The sequence below is a fragment of the Chaetodon auriga genome, chromosome 21 (genome assembly GCF_051107435.1).
Source record: "Chaetodon auriga isolate fChaAug3 chromosome 21, fChaAug3.hap1, whole genome shotgun sequence".
NCBI classification, from domain to species: domain Eukaryota; kingdom Metazoa; phylum Chordata; class Actinopteri; order Chaetodontiformes; family Chaetodontidae; genus Chaetodon; species Chaetodon auriga.
This window is the reverse complement of record NC_135094.1, coordinates 2,092,501-2,115,617: the sequence shown is the minus strand read 5'-3', so window position 1 is coordinate 2,115,617 and position 23,117 is coordinate 2,092,501. Positions and strand designations below refer to the sequence as shown.

At 49.9% G+C, this 23,117-nt stretch overlaps 2 protein-coding genes across 5 annotated transcripts in view; one reads left to right on the top strand and one right to left on the bottom strand.

The window, feature by feature from the left end:
- Positions 1-619: 619 nt before the first annotated feature.
- On the top strand, positions 620-4,963 carry LOC143314556 (uncharacterized). The gene is made up of 2 exons (XM_076721622.1): positions 620-907; positions 1,616-4,963. Exons 1-2 carry the CDS (start codon positions 881-883, stop codon positions 2,756-2,758), a joined length of 1,170 nt encoding a protein of 389 aa, XP_076577737.1. The 5' UTR covers positions 620-880; the 3' UTR covers positions 2,759-4,963.
- A 243-nt stretch (positions 4,964-5,206) lies between these two features.
- rps6ka3b (ribosomal protein S6 kinase, polypeptide 3b) overlaps positions 5,207-23,117 on the bottom strand; it is a 37,763-nt gene continuing 19,852 nt past the window's right edge. The window contains exons 1-21 of one of the 4 annotated variants that reach the window (XM_076761212.1): positions 17,344-17,810; positions 16,447-16,563; positions 16,045-16,126; positions 14,852-14,932; positions 14,610-14,689; positions 13,508-13,614; positions 13,343-13,380; positions 12,976-13,118; positions 12,748-12,818; positions 11,998-12,086; positions 11,657-11,721; positions 11,467-11,569; positions 11,223-11,332; positions 10,546-10,671; positions 10,378-10,467; positions 9,993-10,151; positions 9,715-9,876; positions 9,523-9,599; positions 9,280-9,397; positions 8,947-9,087; positions 5,207-8,674 (exon numbers count right to left, since the gene is read on the bottom strand). In XM_076761212.1, the coding sequence (XP_076617327.1) occupies positions 8,552-8,674; positions 8,947-9,087; positions 9,280-9,397; positions 9,523-9,599; positions 9,715-9,876; positions 9,993-10,151; positions 10,378-10,467; positions 10,546-10,671; positions 11,223-11,332; positions 11,467-11,569; positions 11,657-11,721; positions 11,998-12,086; positions 12,748-12,818; positions 12,976-13,118; positions 13,343-13,380; positions 13,508-13,614; positions 14,610-14,689; positions 14,852-14,932; positions 16,045-16,126; positions 16,447-16,563; positions 17,344-17,703 (2,442 nt within the window). In that variant the 5' untranslated portion in view covers positions 17,704-17,810 and the 3' untranslated portion in view covers positions 5,207-8,551. Of the gene's footprint in view, positions 8,675-8,946; positions 9,088-9,279; positions 9,398-9,522; positions 9,600-9,714; positions 9,877-9,992; positions 10,152-10,377; positions 10,468-10,545; positions 10,672-11,222; positions 11,333-11,466; positions 11,570-11,656; positions 11,722-11,997; positions 12,087-12,747; positions 12,819-12,975; positions 13,119-13,342; positions 13,381-13,507; positions 13,615-14,609; positions 14,690-14,851; positions 14,933-16,044; positions 16,127-16,446; positions 16,564-17,343; positions 17,811-23,117 lie in introns of those variants that run through there. The other 3 variants (XM_076761213.1, XM_076761215.1, XM_076761214.1) reach the window with 3 other exon arrangements.

Genomic DNA, 23,117 nt, shown 5'->3' with positions numbered 1-23,117 from the left:
CCAAAGTCAAGTATGTAAAGTTTTATCAACAGAATGTGCTTAAAATATCAAAAGCAAAAGTACACTACTCATTCCACAGGAGATTACTATTATAATCGGATCATTATTAGTGATGAAGATCTTCACGACTTCACGCTCCACATTTTTTACTTTTTCTTCCTCATTGTGTCATTTCATTGTTATGATCTGTCTTTCAGTCATGTAATGATACACAAATGAAGAAACTGAAGTAATTAAGACATTAAGGACTCATGTTTTAGACTGACCCACCTGTCTTATACTCAGAAGTCTGATGTGGCTCAACCGGCAGCAAACACAACATGACAACTTCAAGATGTGTTGACTCAATAACCTATTAAAGACTGAAAAGAATTTGAGTTATGTTTTTTTTTTTTTTTTTTGGCAGATTAAGGTTTGAAATATGCAGGAAAACATGTTTCGATCAAAAGGTGAGGTCAGGGAGTGATTGATATCTGAAGGAACAAGAAATACAGCAGAACTCACGGTAATATTACAGGATTTTCCCACATTACAGTCGGCGCTGTACCCCTCCGCGCCACCAGGGGCGCACCGCGCCTCCGCTGCGCTGTGGATAGTTTTATTTTCCCACAGAGAAAATAGACATTTTGGTCGAAGCTCTGCTCCTGAACGGAATCTGTTGACCCTCCTGCGCCGACCGTCGGTCTACCACCGTCTGTTTCTCAACTTTAAACTTCACCTGTGCGTTTCAGCTCTTTGCTCCTTCCGACAGATGGCCGACTGCTGCAAAGTTTAAGAAAATATCTGTTTTCGGCTGGGACTTGTAGTCTCTCTGCACGTTAGCCACCTTGTTGCTAAGCTAGCTGCAGTTTTGTTTCCAGCCCAGCGAGGTTTGGCTGTGATGGCTGACTTCAGCAGCAGGATCATGGTGAGTGTTTCTGACCATTTATTTAACGAGAAAGTGGCTGAGCTGCAGAGGAGAGCTGCTGCTTCTCTGAATTCAGAAAAACAATATCACATGTTTTATTACAGAGGTAGTAAACATTACTGACAGCATGTGTTTATAAACATTACAGTTTGCCATTAATATTTCTAATGAAATACTTTTGGATACAAATCGTTTTATTTCCTCTTTATCTTAATCATCACATGCTAATATAAATACATAAGTAAAAGCATATTGGCAGAGTTTTATAATTGCATTAAAACTTAAAACACTATGTAATAATAACAATGACAGTAATGACAATTAGCTTTAGTTAGAAAGCACCTTTAACGCTAAAAATGCATTTTCAACAAAAACATTTCATTCACAAAGTGGATGAAGAAAAGAGCAGACCAATAATCAAAGTAAAATGAAAAGGAGAGCACTTTACAACAAGAGTCAAAACTATAAAAATAAGAATAAAAATACGATGAAAAGTCTGTTTAACATAAGATGGATAAACCCTGTTGAATGACAGTAAAATAAACTTGATTCTTGAGGACATAAAAAGCATAAACTGACGTGAAAACAACATTTTAACAGACGTGCAGCTTTTATGGCTTCATGCAGCGACACAGAAACATGTTTGTCCTGTTGGATGTGAGTTCATCAGCTCCTCAAACATAAAACGTTCTGTTTCTCTCGTGTCAGACGTCTCCTGAACACCTGGCGGTCGGCGGCGGGCCGGCAGGAAAAGCGACGTCGTCCTCGGTCGTGTCAGGAAATGGAAGCTGGGACGGCGCCGGTGGGCTGGACCAGATAACGGTGGTGAGGATAGACGACACGCACATCGCCGAGGAGCAGTCTCACGTCGGGGGGAAGTTTAAAGACGGCGACGCAGAGTTCTACGAGGTGGTGGAGTACTCCATGCCTGCGGAGGAGGAGGAGGCCGTGGGGGAGGAGGAGGAGGACAGCGTTTATGTCATCGAGTACTCGAATCCTGAGGAGGAGGGAGAGAGCTACCAGTTCACGATGTCAGTCGATCGATCGCTGCCGGCCAAGAAGCCGGGAGTGAAACATCCCGTGTTCAGGGAGGACGCCGCCGCTCCCGTACCTGCGGCGCCCAAACTGTCCAGGCCACCGAGGCCGAGGCACGAGGGGCGGCAGAAGAGGAAGCTGGTAACTGAAGAGGAGGTCAAAAAGGAGGAAGTCGTGAGTAATAAGTGTGTGTTGGAGCTTGGGGAGAACTACAGCGACGTGATGGCGATGAATTCAGGCTCAGATAAGAGACTGGTGTGCCTCCTCTGCCCGCCGCCCGGGAAGTTCTTCAAGAGAGGCGCCGGGCTGGCCGTCCATTTAAAACAGATGCACCAGATGTTGGGAAAGAAGACGTTCTTCTGCACGTCCTGCCAGAAATCGGTTCGCACTCAGATCGAACTGGACGCCCACACGAAACGCCACGCCAACCACGGCGCCGTGTTCACCTGCCTGCTCTGCTCGGCAGAGGAGGAGAACAAAACGGAGGCGGAGAAGACGGGGTTCAAAGGGTCCAAGTGGGGTCTGAAGAAGCACCTGGAGAAGGAGCACCCGGGCGTCATCCCACGCTGCGACATCTGCAACAAAGGCTTCAAGACGCTCATGTCGTACCTGGCCGACCAGTTCAGGCACGTCGGCGTGTCGCCCTACTACTGCGCCAAGTGTCAGATCTACGAGATGACCGAGAGGGGCCTGAGCATCCACGTCAAGAACCACGACAAGAAGAAGAAGGAGCAGGAGTCTGGAGAGAAGCTCCTGCAGACGCTCGGAGTGTCCGCCGCCGTCGATAACTCCGCCACAGACGACTCCGACTTCTGACACGTTTTGTCCTTCGGCTGAATCTCTGCCGGCGTTCTCAGACTCAAGCGGCGGCGGCGGCTCAGTGACCTCCTCCTCGTCAGGCGGACGGCTGACGTTTATGCATCTTCGACTGAACTTTGGACTCTTTGTTTGTCTTCGTCAAATGTTGGAAACCTTTTTTGTAAACGGCCCTCTTATTTCAGAGTGCGTGCCAGGAGCTGCGGCGTCCATCGGTGTCCCGTTCAGTAAGTACAGTTATGTTGAAGTGGCCTCAGTGGGAAGTCGAGGGTCTCGTGTTCGTGTCTTCGGCCATCGGGCTGATGTGAGCCAGATGTGTGATCACCAGCTTCATTTAAAGGAATGAAAACATTTATTCGCTGGGCATCAGATGAGAAGATCGATGCGTCTCGACCATCTGATCGATTAACCTGACATGTACAGCCACCAAAGTGTGGTCCCAGATCCCTTCAGTGAAGCTGGTCACTTTCATCATCACCTATCTCACCGATGAATCACTGAAATGTCAAACAAACGTGAAAACGCACATTAAAGTCTTCGAATGTTTTAGTTTGTTCGGCCCAGAACCCAAAGATAATTACTTAAGACGATCCAGAGAAGCGATAAACTCTCACTTTAATGAACGATCGACTGCTCCGGCCGTAAAGACGCCTCAGACCCCCCCGACCCCCCGGCCCGGCGCTGCGTTCAGGTGTGTGTAAATACTGTATATTCCCCGTTTCTCATGAGTTATCCCAGGTAGATTAGAAGAGTCTTTTCACGCTGCAGCGACAGACGAGCATTTACAGTGACGACGTTTACACGGCAGCTGCTGGCCGTGAACGCAGTTTAAAGACTGAGTTTGATCTCCAGACGCTTTGTACTCGAACGCTCCCTGAACGCAGCATCTTCCCGTCACAGAGAGAGGAAAGAGAGCGATGATCCCAGCGTGAATACTGAGTTATTAACAGCCTCCAGCGTCCACACGATGCTCTGTGAGTCTGAATCTGAAGCTCATGTCAGCATTTTCAGTGTTTTCCTGTAAACCAGGCGCCATCTGCTTCACGGCTGAACGCAGCTTCTGCCGCAGATCACACGGAGGCAGGAAGTCCGTTAACGTCCGGTGGTTCATAGAAAGTTGTTTCCGCCTGTTTGTACATAAACGTCGTCACTGTAAACGAAAGAAGATGATTTCATGAAGCTTTTTGGAAACGTTCTGGAGCTTTCTGTCGCTCCAGTGACGGACAAACTGCGTCCTCTGATGAAGCTCACGGAAAGCTCCAGAACAGGTGAGACGGTTTTATCAGCTGTTTGAAAACCGTCAACGTGTGAACCCGATGCAGAAGATTCTCTTAGAAATGATTTAGAAACGTCAGTTAGCCCGACAGAAGCATCAATAAACTCCATTTAAAGTATTTTTATAATCGTCCTTGCTGAAGATCTCAAAGTGGCATCTATTGTTTTTGACACTTGAAGGTGAAAAAAATCAAAGACCCGTGAAAGTAACGATCAGTAATTGATCGTGAAACTGAAAATAATTATTTCCATCAGACAGATCAAATCAGATTAAAGCAGCGTCTCAATTACACTTTATTTCCATTATTTTTTAATCCCTTCGATCATCTTGGGACCCCTCAGATTTACATTTGGACCCTGTGAGGGGTCTCAGCCCGCAGATTGGGAACCACTGAGTACTGTGTGTGTGTGTACTTTGTAAAATCTGAATGATTTTAACAGTTAAAGGCAGTTCAAATTATCATGTGAAACCCGTTTAAGCCCAAAATATGGATTTAAAACCCAGCGATGATCAAAATACTGGGACGGTTTAACGTTCACTTGTTTTTAATCTTTTTCATTTTTATTCTTGCAATCATGGGATCAAAAAACATGCTGTCTTGTTTATTTAATAGAGGTCATAAAGAATAAAAAGGCCAACGTCAATCATGAATATTCTACTTTTGGAGGCTGAAACGAGTATTAAAGGTGCTAAAATGGCTAAAATATGAACAGGGTTTGGTGCATGAACGCTGAGATGAGCTGCAGCGATCGGCTTTTATTCGACACTTCGAGGTGAAAATGAGTTTTTTTATCTCTGAAAATGGAAACATGTTTGGAACGAAGTCGTAGTCGTGTATTTTATTGTTTTTTATTCTTTGCTGTAACATTTTGTCTCTGCAACTTTAACCGTTTTATTTTGTGACATCATTAAAGGGAAACGCCACTGATTGGTTGAGCACTGTCGTATTTTTCTCCTCCTGATTGGTTGATAGTTACTCAGGTAACTCAGATCCTTTACTCCAGTAAAACTACCAGTATGGAAGTCTGATTTTAACAGTGATCAAATAATTAATTTTCTGTCGATCAGCTGAAACTGTTTGGTACTTTAACGAAACACATTTCTGAAGATTTTTTGTGTGTAAAAATCCTCCACAGACCGTGAAGCGTTCAATGAGAGTCCGCACACGTTCATCAGCTGATTATCCTTTTTATTGTTTTTCATAGAAAGTCCAACTCTCCCTGCAGGTACAAAAACAGAGAGCTGGCGTAGCAGCAGGGCTGAAAGCGACTCTGACAGGATCAGATAAAAGAGGAAGAGGAGGACGAAGAGGAAAGACGTTCAGAATCACAGAAAGAAAAGATCATTCCTTTTACATTCCTTAATCCCAGAGCTGTACATCGATAGACGAGGCAAAGATCAACACTTCTACATTTCTTATTCTCTAAAAACAAAGAAGAAGACTTTAGTTTCGTCCCTTTACGCGGAGACGCCGGCAGGCAGGAAGCTGGCGAGGCGTTCACAGACGGCTCGCTGATTGTCGGTCACACCTCAGGTGAGAGGAGGCACACAGGTACAGGTTTGACCTGAAAACTGGACTCGGGGGGGATCCGGTCCAGCACAGAGGGCTTTGATAGGACGGAGCACCCCCTGCTGGGTGGAGATCAACACGTCCAACACGTCCAACATGTCCAACACTTCTACAGATGACTGAAGAGACTGAAGCTGAGTGTTTGTTTAAAGGGCCGGTTCACCCAAACTACAAAACTGGAAAAGTGTTTGTGATCTGGTTCTTTAAGTCCTGCTAAAAGTAAAAATACCACCATGAGAAAATACTGCGTCCAGCATTCTACGTAAACGAAGTATTATCAGGACTTAAAGTATTCAAAGTACTCATTCTGCAGACTGGCTCCTCTCAAGGAGTGACGCTGTAAGAGGACGTTCTGGACACGTGAGATCATTTTCGTGATCAGTTTAGATCCTTCGTGTACTGCAGAGTAGATCAGCTGGACAGTACTGCATCGTACGTGTTAAATACATGTAGTGGAGTAAACACATTTATCTGAGTTCCTCGTTACTTTTCAGAGTAAGACTTCACATAAAAACATGATATTTATTCATAAAATACAATAAATAGTTAAAGATCATCTGTTTTTCTCTAAACTTCTCACCGGGTCTCATTTTCAATGACGGCTGGAGCCTCAGAAAGGTGAAACGATCAAACCTTTCACAATAAAAGCACCGATGTGACGTGAGAAGAGTCCAGATTTGTGATGCTGGACGTTTTCTTTTCCGCCTCGTAAACCATCTGAAGACCCCTCAGATTTATCCTGAGAGCCTTCCAGGAAGACAAAGAGCGTTTAGCTGATGATAGACTGAATGCAGGACTTTTACTGTTGTACTTTTACTCTGTTGTACTTGTACTCGGATGCCTGAAGTGTGTGCAGGTGTGTCATTCTTAGCTCGTGTAGTTTGGGTGAACCGGGGTCTCTTCATGCTTGCAGCTGGTGGAACCGGAATGTCTGTGAACGCACCGCTGAGTGTTTTCACTGCTACGCTTTTTGTTTAAAGGTTTCTGCTGACAGGACGTTGTCTTCATCGTTACAGACTGCTGTAGTGACGTTTTCCAGTCAGTGGGACACCTGTGAAGGACAGGCGGTACCTTCAGCTCAGGTGTTGGAGTAGAACTCTCCTGCACGTCTGCTGAACGCCTGCTCGCCTCCTGCTCGCCGCCCGCCGCTCACGCCGTGTGCTTCTTATGTGCATGTCTCTGCTGCAGGACATATAAAAATGCATCATCTTGATTCGTAGAAACCTGAGTTGCTCGACGTGTGTGTATATTTACAGTTCCTCCTGTCTGCGGCGCGTTCGGAGACGACCGGCCGGCTCGTACAGAAGAGGCTCAGAGGCTGATCCGGGTTCAGGTCTTCACCTTTTCCTTTAATAAAACATCGTCCTGTTTGTTTGGAGTGAAGACAGGAAGCTGCTGCTGTCCAGAAAACTCCTCAAACAACTGCACGAGGCAGTACTTCTACACACAAATACACCAAAACTGCAGTCGGATCAGCCTGAAAGACGCTTTGCTTTATAGTTTCTCCAGTGGTGGAAAGTAACTGAGTACATTTACTCGCTTTACTACTTTATATTACATTCCAGTAGATTATATTACTCTGGACGGGGTCACTCTGCATAGTGAGTACTTTTGGTACTTTCAGTATATTTTGATATAGTGTACTATAGTGTACCACAACTGCCAGATTAAAGCAAAAGAAGAAGAAGAAGAGGAGTGAAACGCTGGAGCACAGCTCACTGCGTGTTTCCTGCCTTCACTTTGAATCAGAACGCCAGCCCTCCTGTTGCCACCAGAGGGCGCCGCGAACGGCAAACTTGTCTCACGCAGCTTTAAAAACCCAAAATACAAAGTAAAGGAAGAAGCTGCTTCACTCCTGTTCCTTATCTTCTGACTTCTAAATGAGAGTTAACAAGCGAGAAACTCATCTGGACTCTTATTGTCAACAAATCCTCCGAAAAGGTCAGAACACGTCAGACTCTGCTGCTGTTTGAGGGAATGGACCCAGTTTAAGGATTAAACTGGACATTTGTGAGGTGTTTTACCTCTTCAGTAGGAACCAATGGGCTGAGAGCCTCAGACAGGAAGTCAGAAACATAACAACACGCTGCTGGTTTTGCTCTTTTCGTGGGATTTGTCAACAATAAGACAAACAGAATACTGCCGGTCTTGTTCTTTGACTTAAACCTGTGAAGTTTGGAACAGATTCAGACGTCGGCTGCGGCCGGACGAGCGTCTGCCTCCAGGCTGCTTTTGTTCTTTGAGTTCTGCACCTGAAAGGTAAAATACTGGAAGTGTGAGACGTACAAAATCAGGCTCGAGTGACTTTTCTTCACCCAGAGTCAGAGTGAAGTTTGAGTAAATGCTTGTTATCTTTCCCGGACGCTTCAGGCCGACGCCGCTCTGATCGTTATCTGCTGCGAGCGTCGGTTCGCGCCTGCTGTCCTTTCCTGTCGACGGCGTCGTCCCAGAGGCTACTTGAGGTTTAAATAGAGGATCTACAGCTACGAACCATGACGACAGTATGATAACAATGATCCTAGCTCTTTAAATGCATACGTTAGATTACCGTGTTCCTATGTTCAGATTCCCCCGTGTGAAGTAAATAAATACAGTTCTTTGTGTTCCTGACGCGCTCGCTCTCCGGGTCCGCGAGGCGGCGCTGATTGTCCGAAGCAAAATGCCGCAGGAGGACGCGGCCTCCGCGGCGGGACCTGTTTCCGTGACAGCTCGGTCCGGCTGCCATCGGTGACGCTAAAGCTGAGAAATCCAGATCCGATAGAGTCCGTTAAGGTGCAGGAAGGGGGGCGGGGGGTCTCGTGTTCCTTTTTGGCGTTAGCGGTTTCTGGGTCCATCAGTAGTCTGTCCCGCCGGACCGGATCAGAGGGAGGGGGGGCGGCAGTCCGGCGGGGGTCAGATAGAGGTCAGAGTTGAGGAGGGGTGGGGGGTGGGGGGAGGGGGTCGAAGGTCACAGGGCAGTGGAGGTGATCTTCTTCATCCCCCTCCGCTGGGCCAGCGTGGAGCAGCCCACCGGCTCCAGGACCGTGGCAACGTTCCTGTTCAGGGCCGAGTAGGTGGCCGCCATCGCGCCCTGGAGGGGGGACAGAGGGGGGAGAGTCAGAGGGCCATCAATCGATCAGTTCATTGATCAGCTAACTGTTAGAAAACAGGCGGGACTTTTGTTTTATCATGTTTTACGGGCTGAGCTGATGATCAATAATGGACAGAAGCATCAATGCAGCTGTGCGTGTTTCAGCAAACAGCCTGGACCAGATTCGTTTTCGCTGTTTGAAAGGGACGGACAGGTGTGTGTGGTTGGTGTGTGTTTGTGTGTGTTTGTGTGTGCTCGGCGGTGTGTCTCACCTTGACCAGGTGCGGCGCGTCCTGTCTGTTCAGGGTGTATTTGGGCAGCTGGTCTCTGTGCGTCACCCACGGGTGTCGGAGGACCTGGCCCGCCGTCAGCCGCCGATGGGGGTCGACGTGCAACATCTTGGACACCAAGTCCTGAAGGGGTCAGAGGTCACGTGTGAGCTCAGGGTCAACAACATGCCGAAGGACCAGAGACACAACGTCCACACTTCTTTAAGGAGGAAGTATTCAGAGCTTTACTGGAGTAAAAGTACTAATACACCCAGTCACTGTGTGTGTGTGTGTGTGTGTGTGTGTGTGTGTGTGTGTGTCTCTCAGAGTCCACACCTTCGCCTCGGCAGACACAGAGTTCCAGTATCCCCCGCTGAGCGAGAACTTCCCGCTGCCGATGCGAGCCAGAATCTCCTCCGGCGTGTCCTCCGGTCCGTTAGCGAAGGGAGTGAAGCTGGAGACGGGTGGAGGACAGGAGACGGATGAGACGGAGACAGAAGCCACATTTAGACACGCGAGTGTTTTAACCAGGATTTCTAATGAGGGTGTGTGAAGGAAACGGCGGGGGTCTGAACCCACCCTGTCAGCATGGTGTAGAGCAGCACCCCCAGACTCCAGATGTCACAGGCGGCGTCGTACCCCTGCTTCTTCAACACCTGCAGGAGACACAGACCCGAACGTCAGCGAACTGTGCTTCACCTCGTGTTCAACAAACACAACCTTCAGGTTTTTCTGCTCATGAAGCAAACACGCTGGAGAAACACCGGGTACCTCGGGCGCCACGAAGTTGGCGGTGTAGCACGGCGTCATGAGCAGGCCGTTCTCCGCCCTCAGCTGCTTGGCGAAGCCGAAGTCGCAGATCCTGATGGACTCGGCGTTCCCGCTCTCGTCCACGTACAGGATGTTGCTGGGCTTCAGGTCTCTGTGCACCACCTGCAAACACATCAGCCGTTTGACTTCACAGACCTCCCTCATCGCTCTGTGGTGAAAATGATGAAGAGCATGATGAAGAGCGGGAAGATTTCCCGCCGTGGGCGAGCTCCACGTACCCCCTGCACATGCAGGTACTCCACGGTCTTGGTGATGGTGTAGAGAACCGCGCTGGCTTCCCTCTCAGAGAAAAACTTCTGTCGGAGGATTTTGTCGAGCAGCTCGCCTCCTTTCATCAGCTCCGTCACCAAGAAGACCGAGCGGCCGTCGTCGTACACCTGCAGCGTGAAGACGACACCTGATTCAGTCACTGTGACTTAAAACTAACCAACACAGCAGCTTCAGACTTTCAGAGGTTTGTTCCATCACTGGAAAATAAAACATGCAGCGTGAACATGATGCCAGGCTCCACCGAGCGGAGAGAGGATGAAAACAGCTGCTATTTTGAAGGCCTCGTTAGAAAAGCACCAGAATCACACCGGCAGTGTGTCAGGTCAGACTCACGTCCTTCAGGGTGATGATGTTGGGATGCTGCCCGTATCTCAGCAGGATCTCCACCTCCTCCGTCGGGTCTTTCTTGGCCTTGCTGATGATCTGAAACAGAGACACATGGTGTTCACAGGGCAGGCGAGCTGAACGCGGACGTCTCGCCGCAGACGGTGGCGGTCTTACCTTGACGGCGTACTCCATGCCGGTTCCCTTGTGCACGCAGCGCTTGCAGATGGAGTACGAGCCGACGCCGATGTCCTCTTTGATCTCGTAGGTGTCTGAGAACTGGGATGTACTTCTGTGAAGCTGCTGCATGCAAAGACAAACATCAGCACATTATTACTCTGAGTGGAGATGAAGAGGAAGGATCCAGAGTGGCACATCGTCAGACTCCGGGGTTATCAGGCCTTTCTGGTCTTTTAGCTTCACCTAATGGTTCTCCTGTTTCCCGGCCCATAATGCCGAGCAGCGTAATGTAAACCGCCTTTACTGCTGCCTCCACCGTTCATCAAAGGCGGGGAAGTTTACCGGACGTACATCTGCAGATATGACCGAGTGAGCGCATTACAGGAAACAGTGGAGGCTCTTAAAGGACCGGCACTCCCTCCTCCCGTCTGCTCCTTCAGTTTAGAAAATACGTCTTCATCAAAAGGCTCTGAAGGTTGTTTGGGATGGTCTCACCCGGCAGAAGTTCATTCCTTCTCTCTCAAACAATAAACTTTTGGCCCTTTATGATGACATTTTGCAGCTAACGCCCTCTGGAAGCCCGTGGATCTCTGCTTCCACTCGCTGCAGCTTCACTCCTCAGGTCAGACTATCTCTGCCTCTGAGAGGTGTTGAATTACAGAGAGTGTGTGTACCTGAACGATGGTATTGGGGATGGGTTGTGTGTCCTCTTCTGTTATGGCCACAAAGCTGAATCCTCTGAACAGCTGATGGGCGTTGGCACTGGGAGGAACCCCTGGAGAGTCTGAGACACAAACAGAACACAGCTGCTGGTCAACATTTTATCCAGGATGCAGTTCAGCTCAGTGCAGTGTGAATGGGAGGAGGAGGAGGAGGAGGAGGAGGAGCAGGAGCAGGAGGACGAGGGACAGGCGGTACCTCTGGGTGTTTTCGCCGTGAACTCTGGATCAAAATAGAAAGTGTCGTCAGGTCGTCCTGAAGCCGGTTTGAAGGGAGGGTGGATCTCTCTGCGGAAGAGTTTCTGCAGGGAAGATGAGAAGTCAGAGACGCACAGAAAAGACAAAACAATGAAGATTTCAGTCAAAGTTTGTCCACTGGAGACACTGACGTTCCAGTCGATGGTGCTGAAGAACTGATGCCTCTTGATCTCCTCCACGCCGTCTGGTCCAGCTCCTACAGACAAACACACCAGCTGTCAGACTGGTGACGTACGGGACTGACCAGCAGGGGGCGACGTGACCCCACAAACACAGCATCACTGTCCAATTCTGCCAGAGGACAACACGTCCCTCTGAAGACAAACTCTTCAACAACCTCCACCTTAAAAAGGCTCTGAAACAGCCGATCGCTGTCGGAAACATCTGAAGGGGACTATTTTTCTGCGGCACATGAATCCATTCACTTCTGTCATGAGACGCATCTACATGTGAGCGCGTTGTGGAGTTTTACCTAATCTGTTGGCGGGGTTGCGTTTGAAAAGGTTCCTGAGGAGACTTTGAGCTTCGGAGCTCAAAAACTGCGGCATTCCCAGCTTGGCCCTGCGAAGACAAGACGAAGAGCGTCCACGTCAGAGGGGAAGCTTTACGAACTGCAGCGTTATCAGCTGTCCATATTGTATATCCAACCTGAGAGCATGTGAAAGACTAGCCGACGTTATGCCAACACACACACACACACACACACACACACACACACACACACACACACACACACACACACACACACACACACAGGAAACACACTCAGCAGTCTGCAGAGTCTGCTCAGCATGTTCCTGCAGACGGACGCTGAGAGCAGAGAGAGACGGCGGAGGAAGCAGACGGGTTAATACTTCCTGCCAATTGTTTTTCTCCGACCTGATTCTCTCCTTCACCTCTCCTCCTCCCTCGCTTCTCCTCCTCCTCCCTCTCTTCTCCTCCTCCCTCGCCTCTCCTCCTCTCTGGCTGTTATAAATTGCTATCAGAACACTTGAGTCCATTTGTCTTATCTCTCCTCTTCCTCCTGAGTGCTGCACTTTATCTCGTCTAAAATGAATCCTTCTCTTTCCCCTGGGCCGGAGGGAGGGAGGGAGGGAGGGAGGGAGGAGGGAGGACAGTCTCACGCCGTCTCTCTGCGCCTCCTCGGATGTGCGGTAAGCTGTAATAAAAGCTGTTGGGCGGCGATCGGATCGGAGTGTACCGACAGTATAAAGTGTCTTACTTGAGGATCATGGTCATCGTCTCTTTCCGGTCTTTGCCTTGAAACGGCAGCGTTCCCGTCAGCATCTCGAACTGAGACAGAACAGAAACACGTCCACGGTCACAACTTTATGCTTTTCAAGGGGACAACTGACTGCAGCTGATGATGCTTTAGACATAACATGCATTTCCTGTTGTATTTTACTGAATCCTGTCCACCACGGCCGCACGGCGAGCGGCATCCTCTCACCATGAGCACGCCATACGACCACCAGTCGGCGCTGTGCGTGTGTCCCCGCCTGTTCACCACCTCGGGGGCCATGTACTCCACCGTCCCACAGAAGGAGTAGGCCTTGTTCTCGTGGTCTATGGACTCCTTACTGAGGCCGAAGTCTGACACACAAAGCAGCCATAAAGACAGAGTTATCAGACTTAACAGCAGCCGGAGCTCGCAACACACACACACACACACACACACTCACACACACACAAACACACACACACACACACACACACACACACACACACACACACTCACACACACACAAACACACACACACACACACACACACACACACACACACACACACACACAGAACAGGTGTAACATTACGCACCGGTCAGCTTGATGTGTCCGTCCTCATCGAGCAGGATGCTGAAATAACAGAAAAGCTTATTTTTCATTCTCTGAAAGAAAAGTCTGCAGGCGAACATTTAAAATGCAGCGTGTGTGTGTGTGTGTGTGCGCGTGTGTGTGTGTGTGTGTGTGCACGTGCACCTACTTCTCCGGCTTGAGGTCTCTGTAAATGATGCCCAGGCTGTGAAGGTGATCGAGGGCCAGGGCGAGCTCGGCCAGGTAAAACTTCACATCCTCCTCTGTGAACATCACCTACAACACACACACACACACGCACACACACACACGCACACACACACACACACTCTCAGTCTAACACATTTCCAGATGTCTCAGCTCGTTCAGACTGGCATTTAAACAGCAGCACGTCTTTTCTGTTGTGTGTCTTTCTCCTTTCGTCATCACATTCGTCTCTGTGGTGAAACACACTGGAGGGCTGAAAACACTCAGCTGTGTCACATCAAACCCTTCATTTGACGACATGAAGCCGCTCAAAGCTCTATAGCTTCGGCAAACACTGCAGTAATCCTCCTGTTAGTCACGACGGCCGGACGGTGACGCTCTGAATGCAGACGGACGAACACAGAGTGAGTCACGGCGCTCCGTCGTCTCTGTGGAAACTACGACGAAGGAGAAAATCTAGAGCTTCTCAAAATGCGAATCGGGACTCGTCACTTTCAGGGGAAGTGAGACAGCAGCTGATGAGTGAAACCTCCCTCGCGGCCCGTCCACGCTGTCTCCTGTCCCTGCGCAGACAGACGTCCTGCAGCGGTTAAAGGAGGCCGCTCAGCTGTTTCCTGCGTCACCTTCACTGAGCTGCACCTGCTCTGTCCTCTGAACGTCTCAGACCAGCAGAGACCGCATCAGTCCAGTCCTCAGATCTTCGCTCTGACTTTCTGTGTCTTTACTTCTGACCTGCTGCTCCGCTATGACCCGTCCAGACCTCTCGGATGGTCTGGGTTCAGGTCTGCTTACTGTCCCCGGAGTCCAAACTCAAGCAGCATCCAGTTTTTCTGAGCCACACATCTGGAACAGACGTGGAGGTCTGCTCCAGCTCTCCGTCTGTCCTTCATGAGAGGACGTGTGGGACTGACCTGCAGCTGCACTGTTTTATTCTCTCTTATGTGCATGTTGGATTTTATTTCTCCTTCTGCCTCGTGTTTCTTCTCTAAATGTCTTACTGTAAGCTCGGTCCTAAAGCCACTTGTGTCTCACTGTGCAGAAGCGGGAGTGAAAAGGTGTTTTACCTCCTTGGAGAGTCGCGTGAACAGATCTCCTCCTCTGAGGAAGTCCAGGATCAGGTAGAGCTTCCCCTCAGTCTGGAACGCTGAGGAGGAAAAGATGGAAGGAAACACAGTGAGTTCAGTTCGCTGCTGGCTGAGCGTTTCCACTCAGAGGCCTGCTGCTCGCTAAAAGAGGAGGCACGAGCTCTGATTGGCCAGTGCGAAGTCGGTGACTCATCCCGGACGTCCGTCATTGGTTGACTCACCGTAGTGCAGTTTAACGATGAAGGGATGGTTGACCTCCACCAGGATGTCTCTCTCCATCTTTGTCCTGACCCGGTCACGCACTGGAAAGACACACACACACACACACACACACACACACACACACACACACACACACACACACACACAGAGTGGAAAACACATAAATCACCAGATAAAGCACTTAGAGAAAAGCCGAAGAACAACAGCCTCCCTTTCTTTGGTTTCTATTTTGGGCGGAGAGTTGATGGTGGATGATGGAGTGAGTGAATCACAGGAGAGAAGACCAAACTCAGCGACGAGACGTTTAAAAACAAGACAGAAACAAGGAAAAGTCGGACACAAACGGAAGAGAGAGAAGCTCCCAAAATAAGGGAGTGCAGCGTTTTCTTCCACCAGCAGAGGGCGCACGGCTTGAGTTGAGTCATTTGGGAGTTGGAGTGATTTCCTCCTCTCTCCTCTTTAGGTCTTTATCTCCGGCTGCTTTCACGTTCAAGTGTGAAATTCCATTCTGGGCGATGACGACTGAGCAAACAGCAAACAAACCGAATTCACTGGAGAACAATTTACTGGCTGAGAGCACAGACGAGTTCATCCGGGAGAGCTTCAGAGAGCCTTCAGCTGATTTCTGGACTTCAAAGATGCTCAAAGTCCAATTTAACAAGCGAAACCTTTGAGTGCGACACCTCCTCTGCTCAGTGTCTGACAGGAAAAGACCAACATGCAGGCGTTTTGTTTGACACTCGCGCCATCAGTCAGGGCGGCTGCTTCCTCCTCTAACCTCAGCGACGCCCAGGCTCCACCTGATGGCCTACATTTGGATTCTGAAGATCGAGTAACGAAAACATGTGACAGCGAGCGGGACGCCTAAAGACAACATGTCCCTATTTTTATGGTTAAATTTGACTTTCACGTATGGTCTCATGTTTACGGACACTCAGACTTTTGACGTCTTTCCAGCTGCTTCAAAGGGCTTTTTTTAATCTGTCACGTCCTTCATTACGTCATCATCACGCCAGCGATTGATTGGTCATCGATGATCTCTGCAGGACCTTCTGATCCCGGCTGAGTGACGACGGATCACAGTCCTCGGCGGCTGATCGGTGGTTCTGGTCTTTTCGTGGCGTTTGTTGACAATAAGAAACATGAAAATGCTCCTTTAAGAGCAGACGTTGGTGTCAGAGAAGGTTTTTACCTTTCAGCGTCGCCTTCTTCAGGACTTTCATGGCGTACAGCTGACCAGCATCTGGCCCAGTGATCTTCCTCACCAGAAACACCTACACACACACGCACACACACACGCACAATTAAGCCAGTCTCATACGTATTTCTGTATGTAATGTGTGTGTGAGCAGTGTCATATCCTGTGTGATTGTGTGTGTCCATGCTGAGTGTATATTACACACTCTCTTTGGTGTGTGTGTGTGTGTGTGTGTGTGTGTGTGTGTGTCAGAGTTTGTTTGGGTTAGCCCCTTTTTCTGGGTCAAGCTTATGTAGATTAACATAAACACACACACACACACGCACACGCACACACACACGCGCGCGCACACACACACACACACACACACACACACACACACACACACACAGGTACCTTGCCGAAGGAGCCTTGTCCCAGGACTTTGCGAAGCTCGAACTGTCGGGGGTCGGCCTTCTCGGACCCCTCCTTCACGTGGTGAGTGATGCTGATCTCCTTGATTGGCACATCGTCCTGTAACACACACAGGTGAGAGGTGAGCTTGAAACGCTCAGGTGAGAGCGACAGACTGATTTCTAGATGGACCAGAACGCAACGCAGACCCTGAGTCACAGGACGGGGCGGAAGACAGAAGTCTCAACAGCAGCTGAGAGGAGCAGGTCCAGGCATGTTCCCTGGGTGTTTTGTTGAAAGGCATTGTGGGAAATGCAGTGTGTAAAGAAGCAGCGGGCAGGTGAATCCAACATAAACTACAACAACACCAGAGAGCGCCGTTATCAGAGCGAGCACGCTTTCCTGCCGTCCTCACATCTCAGTGAGTCACAACAGGTTGAGCAGGGTCCCTCCGACGTTCGTCATCTGCTCAGCGGGAAATCATAACACACACACACACACACACACACGTGCACACGTACACGCACACACACACACGCACAGCTCAAACGGGACACACATGCACACACACGAATGCACAGTTGTCATGGAGCCACCCCCGATACCTGCTTCCTGCTGTAGCTGAGTGACTAATGATATCATACTGTGTGTGCGTGCGTGCTCGCGCGTGTGTGCATGTGTGTGCGCACTCAGTGACACCATCCCTCCGTCAAACTCTTTCTAACGCTTCCTCGCTGCTCTTGCTTTGTGTGCTCAGGATGTTGATGCAGTAAACAGGTAAACACGTCCAGACCGCCTCCGCCTGCACTCCCATCATCCTCTCTGCTCTGCTCTGCTCTGTGCTCCCCAGTCCGTCCCTTCCTCTCACTTCTATTGCTTCGCTCCCTCCTTCCTCCGTACCTGTAGTTCCCAGGTGGGTGACCTGCTGGCTGCCGGGTGTCCCGGTGCATTGTGGGTCCTGTAGTCCCGGCCGCGGCTGAGGCTCTGTGGCGCTAACATGCTCCTGAGCGTCGACTGGCAGGCTACAGGAAGGAGCTGACGGCGGCTTCTGCTCGTCCCTGACACCTCTTCCTCTCTCCCTTCCTCTGCCTCTACCTCCCTCTCCCACTTTGTCTCTCCCTCAGAGAAATCCTCGCCTCCCTCGCTCCTTTCCTCCCTTGTTCCCTCCCACTTCCTCTCTTCTTCTATCTTTACTTGAACCGTTCTCACCTCTCCTCTCCAGTTGGCACCTCCCTCTCTCTCCTTCTCCGTCGTCCTCATTCCTCACGGGAAAAGGTCGCAGACTGGAGAGAGAGGCTGCAGACGCATGTGCAGTGCCGGAGGTAGTATTCAGACACTTTACTGAAGTTAAAGTACGTCACTATGGAATACTACATCACAAGTACAAGTCTGTAAAGTGTTATCAGCACAATGCAAAGTAAAAGTACTGTGATGTGGTGAACTCAGAGTCAGAGGGGATAATGGATCATCAATCTACTGTCTCATAAACCTCCATCACTGTCTGCATCTTCACTTTATATGTACTATTACTGCCACAACAAAGTTAAAGCAGTATTTTTATTTTAATTTTTCTCTGAAATTTTCCGTCTTAGATGTAACTCGTTACCACAGTTCTCACATTAATCACATAATCCTCTCAGCTTGGCCGGTTATCAGACCTAAAACTGAAGCAGGGAACGAATCTAAAACTAAATCTGTAACATTTTGTCAGGTTTCGATGTATTTTGTTTTATCCTGAACACCTGTTTGTTTTCTTAAATGAAGAAAAAAGTGTTTTGTAGAAACTCGTGTTCATATTTCTCAGCATAAGGTGTCGATAAAACACCTGACATCAGGTATCATATCCACGCCGCTTTAAAAAAATCTCCAGCCGCACACGTGCTGACAAACACGAGATTCACGCTGCATGTCATCTGCGCCAAACGTGGAACATCATGGCGCCGCACGTTGATCGTCATACTGAACAGATCGCACTCGAACGCACCGCGACGCTCAGAGCCGCAGATAAACCGCCGACGACGCCTGGACGCTGCCGACCGTCTGCGAAAATAGACGGTGAAATGTTTGAAAGGCTGAGGAGTCTGAGAGTGCTGACATTTCAAGTGTGTGTGTGTGTGTGTGTGTGTGTGTGTGTGTGTGTGTGTGTGTGTGTGTGTGTGAGTCAGAACACAGATGGAGAATCAGAGCCGAAGCGACAGGATGCTCATGTCGCACCTCTTAATCACAGGATTAAAACTGCAAACCCTGCACCTGTGCTCTGAACACACACACACACACACACACACACACACACACACGCTCAAAATGCCATGTATGTACACACCTGCGTGCGCCCACACACACTTTACCTGCCTCTCTAACCTGTTATTGTCCCTTTCATCTTTTATTTCCATCTCGGCCGTTCACAGAAACACACCAACGCACACACACACACACACACACACACACACACACACACACACACACACACACACACTCTCAGAGCTTCCAACTCAACTCTTCTGCTGACTCTCACAGAACATGTTTGTGTGTCGCACACACACAGGAAACAAGAACAATGTCACTGGTGGTAAATTTAAGCTGTTAGTCTCTTTTCGTCACATCGAACGCTGGCTGTGAGCTTTGTTTTGGTCACTGAGCTCCTTCGCCTCCTTCGCCTCCTTCGTCTCCTTCGCCTCCTCTGTGCAGTAAAGAAAGTGATGGAGTCTATAGGTGTATTCTCCATCTTGGGAACAGCAGCTGACGCCTCATTGATGGTTCAGTTCAGTTGCTGCTCCGGAGCTCCTGATCTCATATCAGCAGATGAAGTCTGGCCGGTTCGTCAGGGAACTGTGGAGGCTCAACTTTCCTTTTTTTTTGGACTTCCTGTCCACAGCTGCTGTCTCCAATTACCAGAATAAAACCTGAAGCTCGGTTTTTAAGACACATGAGAAGTCCTGAAAGTCCTATTGATTTGTCAACTAGAGCTGCAGCACCAACAGTCCAAAAGCCCAAAACATCCAGTTAAAGTGAAAAGAAACAGACAAAAGCAGCAACTGAAGCTGGAAGCAGGGAATGATTAGTTACTTTAATCAATCATCATGATATCTGCTGATTGACTGGTGGCTGGTGCGCCCCTTTAGCTGTACGATAACTGTCCTCAGGTCAGACGGTGATGAGCAGCGATCTGAGCAGAGCTGCTGGACGCAGATGAGAAAACTGATCTGTGGCAAGAACATCAGCTAAATGAGAAAAATCCATCACAGCTATAATTTCCATCACTTTTCCCTCTTTGGAAATATTCCCCCTGAAGCCGAGTCCTAAAGCAAACACGGTCATAATCAGCGGTGAGGTCAGCTGGAGAGGATGTCTGTCCACCATCACGTCTAATTAAGAGCCTCATGAGCAGAGTGAATGAGTGTGATGCTGTTAAAGCGCCTGCACACGGCGGCAGACCTCCCCAACGGACACGTTTAGGCCATCGCATCAGATTAACACAAACTCTGCACACGTTTTTAACCTCCGAGGAGTCGACACGAGCCGGCGTGAGCCCGGCAGCGAGGAGGTCGGACAGACAGACAGACAGACAGGCAGGCAGGCAGGCAGGCAGGCAGACAGACAGACAGACAGACAGGCAGGCAGGCAGGCAGACAGACAGACAGACAGACAGGCAGGCAGGCAGGCAGGCAGGCAGACAGGCAGGCAGGCAGGCAGGCAGGCAGACAGGCAGGCAGACAGACAGGCAGACAGACAGGCAGGCAGACAGACAGACAGACAGGCAGGCAGGCAGGCAGACAGGCAGGCAGACAGACAGGCAGACAGACAGGCAGGCAGACAGACAGACAGACAGACAGGCAGGCAGGCAGGCAGACAGACAGACAGACAGACAGGCAGGCAGGCAGACAGGCAGGCAGACAGACAGGCAGGCAGGCAGACAGGCAGGCAGGCAGGCAGACAGACAGACAGACAGACAGGCAGGCAGACAGGCAGGCAGGCAGGCAGGCAGACAGACAGACAGACAGACAGGCAGGCAGGCAGACAGGCAGGCAGACAGGCAGGCAGGCAGACAGGCAGACAGACAGGCAGACAGGCAGGCAGACAGACAGACAGACAGGCAGGCAGACAGGCAGGCAGACAGACAGACAGACAGGCAGGCAGACAGCAGCCAATGACAAAGGAGGAACTGACACCAACTGGTCCTAACGGACACGTCAGAGTTAGAGAGGATGAGGGTGGAGGTAACATGAATCCCCCAACTGCTCCCACTGCCCGCCTACACACACACACACACACACACACACACACACACACACACGTTTATGAGTAGCATATCACAAATGCAGCCACGTGTTGTGAACTTTTCTATGATTCATGAAGTCTGAGATGTAAGAAATCGTCGTCTGCTGTTTGTCAGGACAAACACGGAGCAGCTCACGGTGAAAAAAGGGTCAGTGTGCCATCTGGTTTCTGGAACAGCACTCCGCCATCAGCTGATCTCAAAAACATAAACACCGACCGCTCGGCCACACTTCAGTAACACGGAGCTGAAGGTCGTCTCTGGCTCTTCGTCAGCTGATGCCGGAGCTGCTCATCCACCAGCGCTCAGGCCAGCTGACACTCAGAGTGTCCTGACAGATGAAGCAGACATTCAGCAGTACGGCTGCTCCATGAGACCAGCAGACGAACCAGAACGACCAACACGCACCGTTTACATGTTAATCTGTCACTGAGACCGATAAGACTGACACACATGGACAAACTACCTGGAGGTGACGCACTCACACGCTCAGGACTACTCACAGCCTTACTGCGGCATGCTGGTCCACAGCAGCCTAAAACCGTCCCCCCATCTGTCCCCGTCAGCGGCCCGGGTCGCTCCCGGCGGCCGCCATCAAAGGCCGGTCGCTGGCGGCCGCCGTCGGTCCCGGCGAGCAGCAGGAGACGTCGGAGCGCCTTCAGCTGACCCCTCAGCGCTCTGACGAGGCCGGTCACGGCGCGCGCACACGCCGGCTTGGCCCCCGCCAGGAAGTGTGTCATCACTCAGTGAACTGAGCCGCTGGGAGCTGCCGTCTGAAGCACCAGCGCAGCGAATGACTTGGACTGGGACAGACAGCGAGTGTGAATCAGAGTGAGGGGATACCCAGAGGAAGGGGAGGGGCGGGAGGGGGTGAGCCAAATCGGGATGGGAAGCGGGATCCCCCCACCCCCCCGCCCCCCCCCACTAACATGCAGCTGTAACCTTCCACCCAGTGTTTCCATCAGGTGTCCTGGAGATCCCCGTTTCCTCCACAGTCTCACAGCTCGCTGACCAATGACTGAATCCCACAAGGAAAAGAACTCCCACTTCTATTTACACTCACTCACTCACTCACTCATTCACTCACTCACTCACTCACTCATTCACTCACGTTTTCAGAACAACTTTCATCATCATCTGAAGTTTCTCTTCATAAAGATGAAAACTGATTTTCGGGCTGCAGTTTAAGATTCTTTTCATCTCCATGAAATGACCGTTGGCTGAGCGTGGAGAGGCAGAAACCCGCCGTCCAAAACCAGATAGGTTACATTTACAATTACATCAAGCAGAAAAGTAAAGGGGGCAGTATCTGAAAACAAAAACGAGAAAAGCGCCCAGTGGAGTCGACGGAGCTGCAGAGGAACACGGCGTCAGAAATCACTTCCTGTTTGTTACCTGGAGAAACAGATTCACGCTCTGCCGGAGGCCATGTTCAAAGTACGTGAACACGAATGAAGACTGAGACACGCAGCCAAGAAAGAGGACATACAGTGTCCTCACAATCCCCCCGATTACTTCACATTTAATGGATGTGACAACACAGAATATGTTGATCTAATTAAGAATCAGTGAAGCATGCACAGAGGTGTGTTTGACGGCGGACGTGTTCACACTGTGACGTTCACTCAGATTAAATCATTCAGATCTGCTCGGACACTAACTCTAACTGTTCGTGTGACAGCTGATCAAACACGCATGTTTTAGATGATCTTTGTCCTCTTTCTGTTCTCAAAAACTAAAAATACACGACACACACACACGTGTACATAAAGCCAACAAACACAAGCTGACACACGGGTGACAAACAGTGACGCACACACACACACACACACACACACACACACACACACACACACACACACACACACACACACACACACACACCAGGCACTCTGAAACCCACTCCAACACACTCCAACACACTCCAACACAGACACAATGTGGATGCAGACATCCAAATCCTCCACCTGTCACCCCCACCACCCACCCCCCCACAGCAAACACAATGTACACAATGCAAGCGAGGGCCGTCCACCGGATGTGTGACATTTCTTGGATTACCTCCACCTGTTGTCGCCTGAGCTGCTTTCCACAGCGGCGAGGACACGGTGGACTGAAACCACAACGATCAGCTCGAGCTTTGGGTGAACGATTGATCGATCGATCGATATTTTACACACTCAGTCAAACGACAGGTGTCTCTAACAGACTCTGCAGCTCTGCTGAGCACTTCCGCCTCTTTCAGCTCGCAGTTTTGGTTTGGCGCCACACGTTTACTGTCAAGCTAATGAGCTAAAAAGACGAACCTGGTTAACATTAAAACCTCTAATCGTGTGGTTCTGATTTAAAGTAGGGCTGCCACACCTCTGCAGCAAAACACACAGGCCTCATTTTGTAG

Bases quoted from the DNA above. Each gene is read 5' to 3' on its own strand.
- LOC143314556 (XM_076721622.1), top strand. From the start codon at position 881: ATGGCTGACTTCAGCAGCAGGATCATG. The intron at 908-1,615 runs GTGAGTGTTTCT...CTCTCGTGTCAG, and splicing joins ACTTCAGCAGCAGGATCATG to ACGTCTCCTGAACACCTGGC.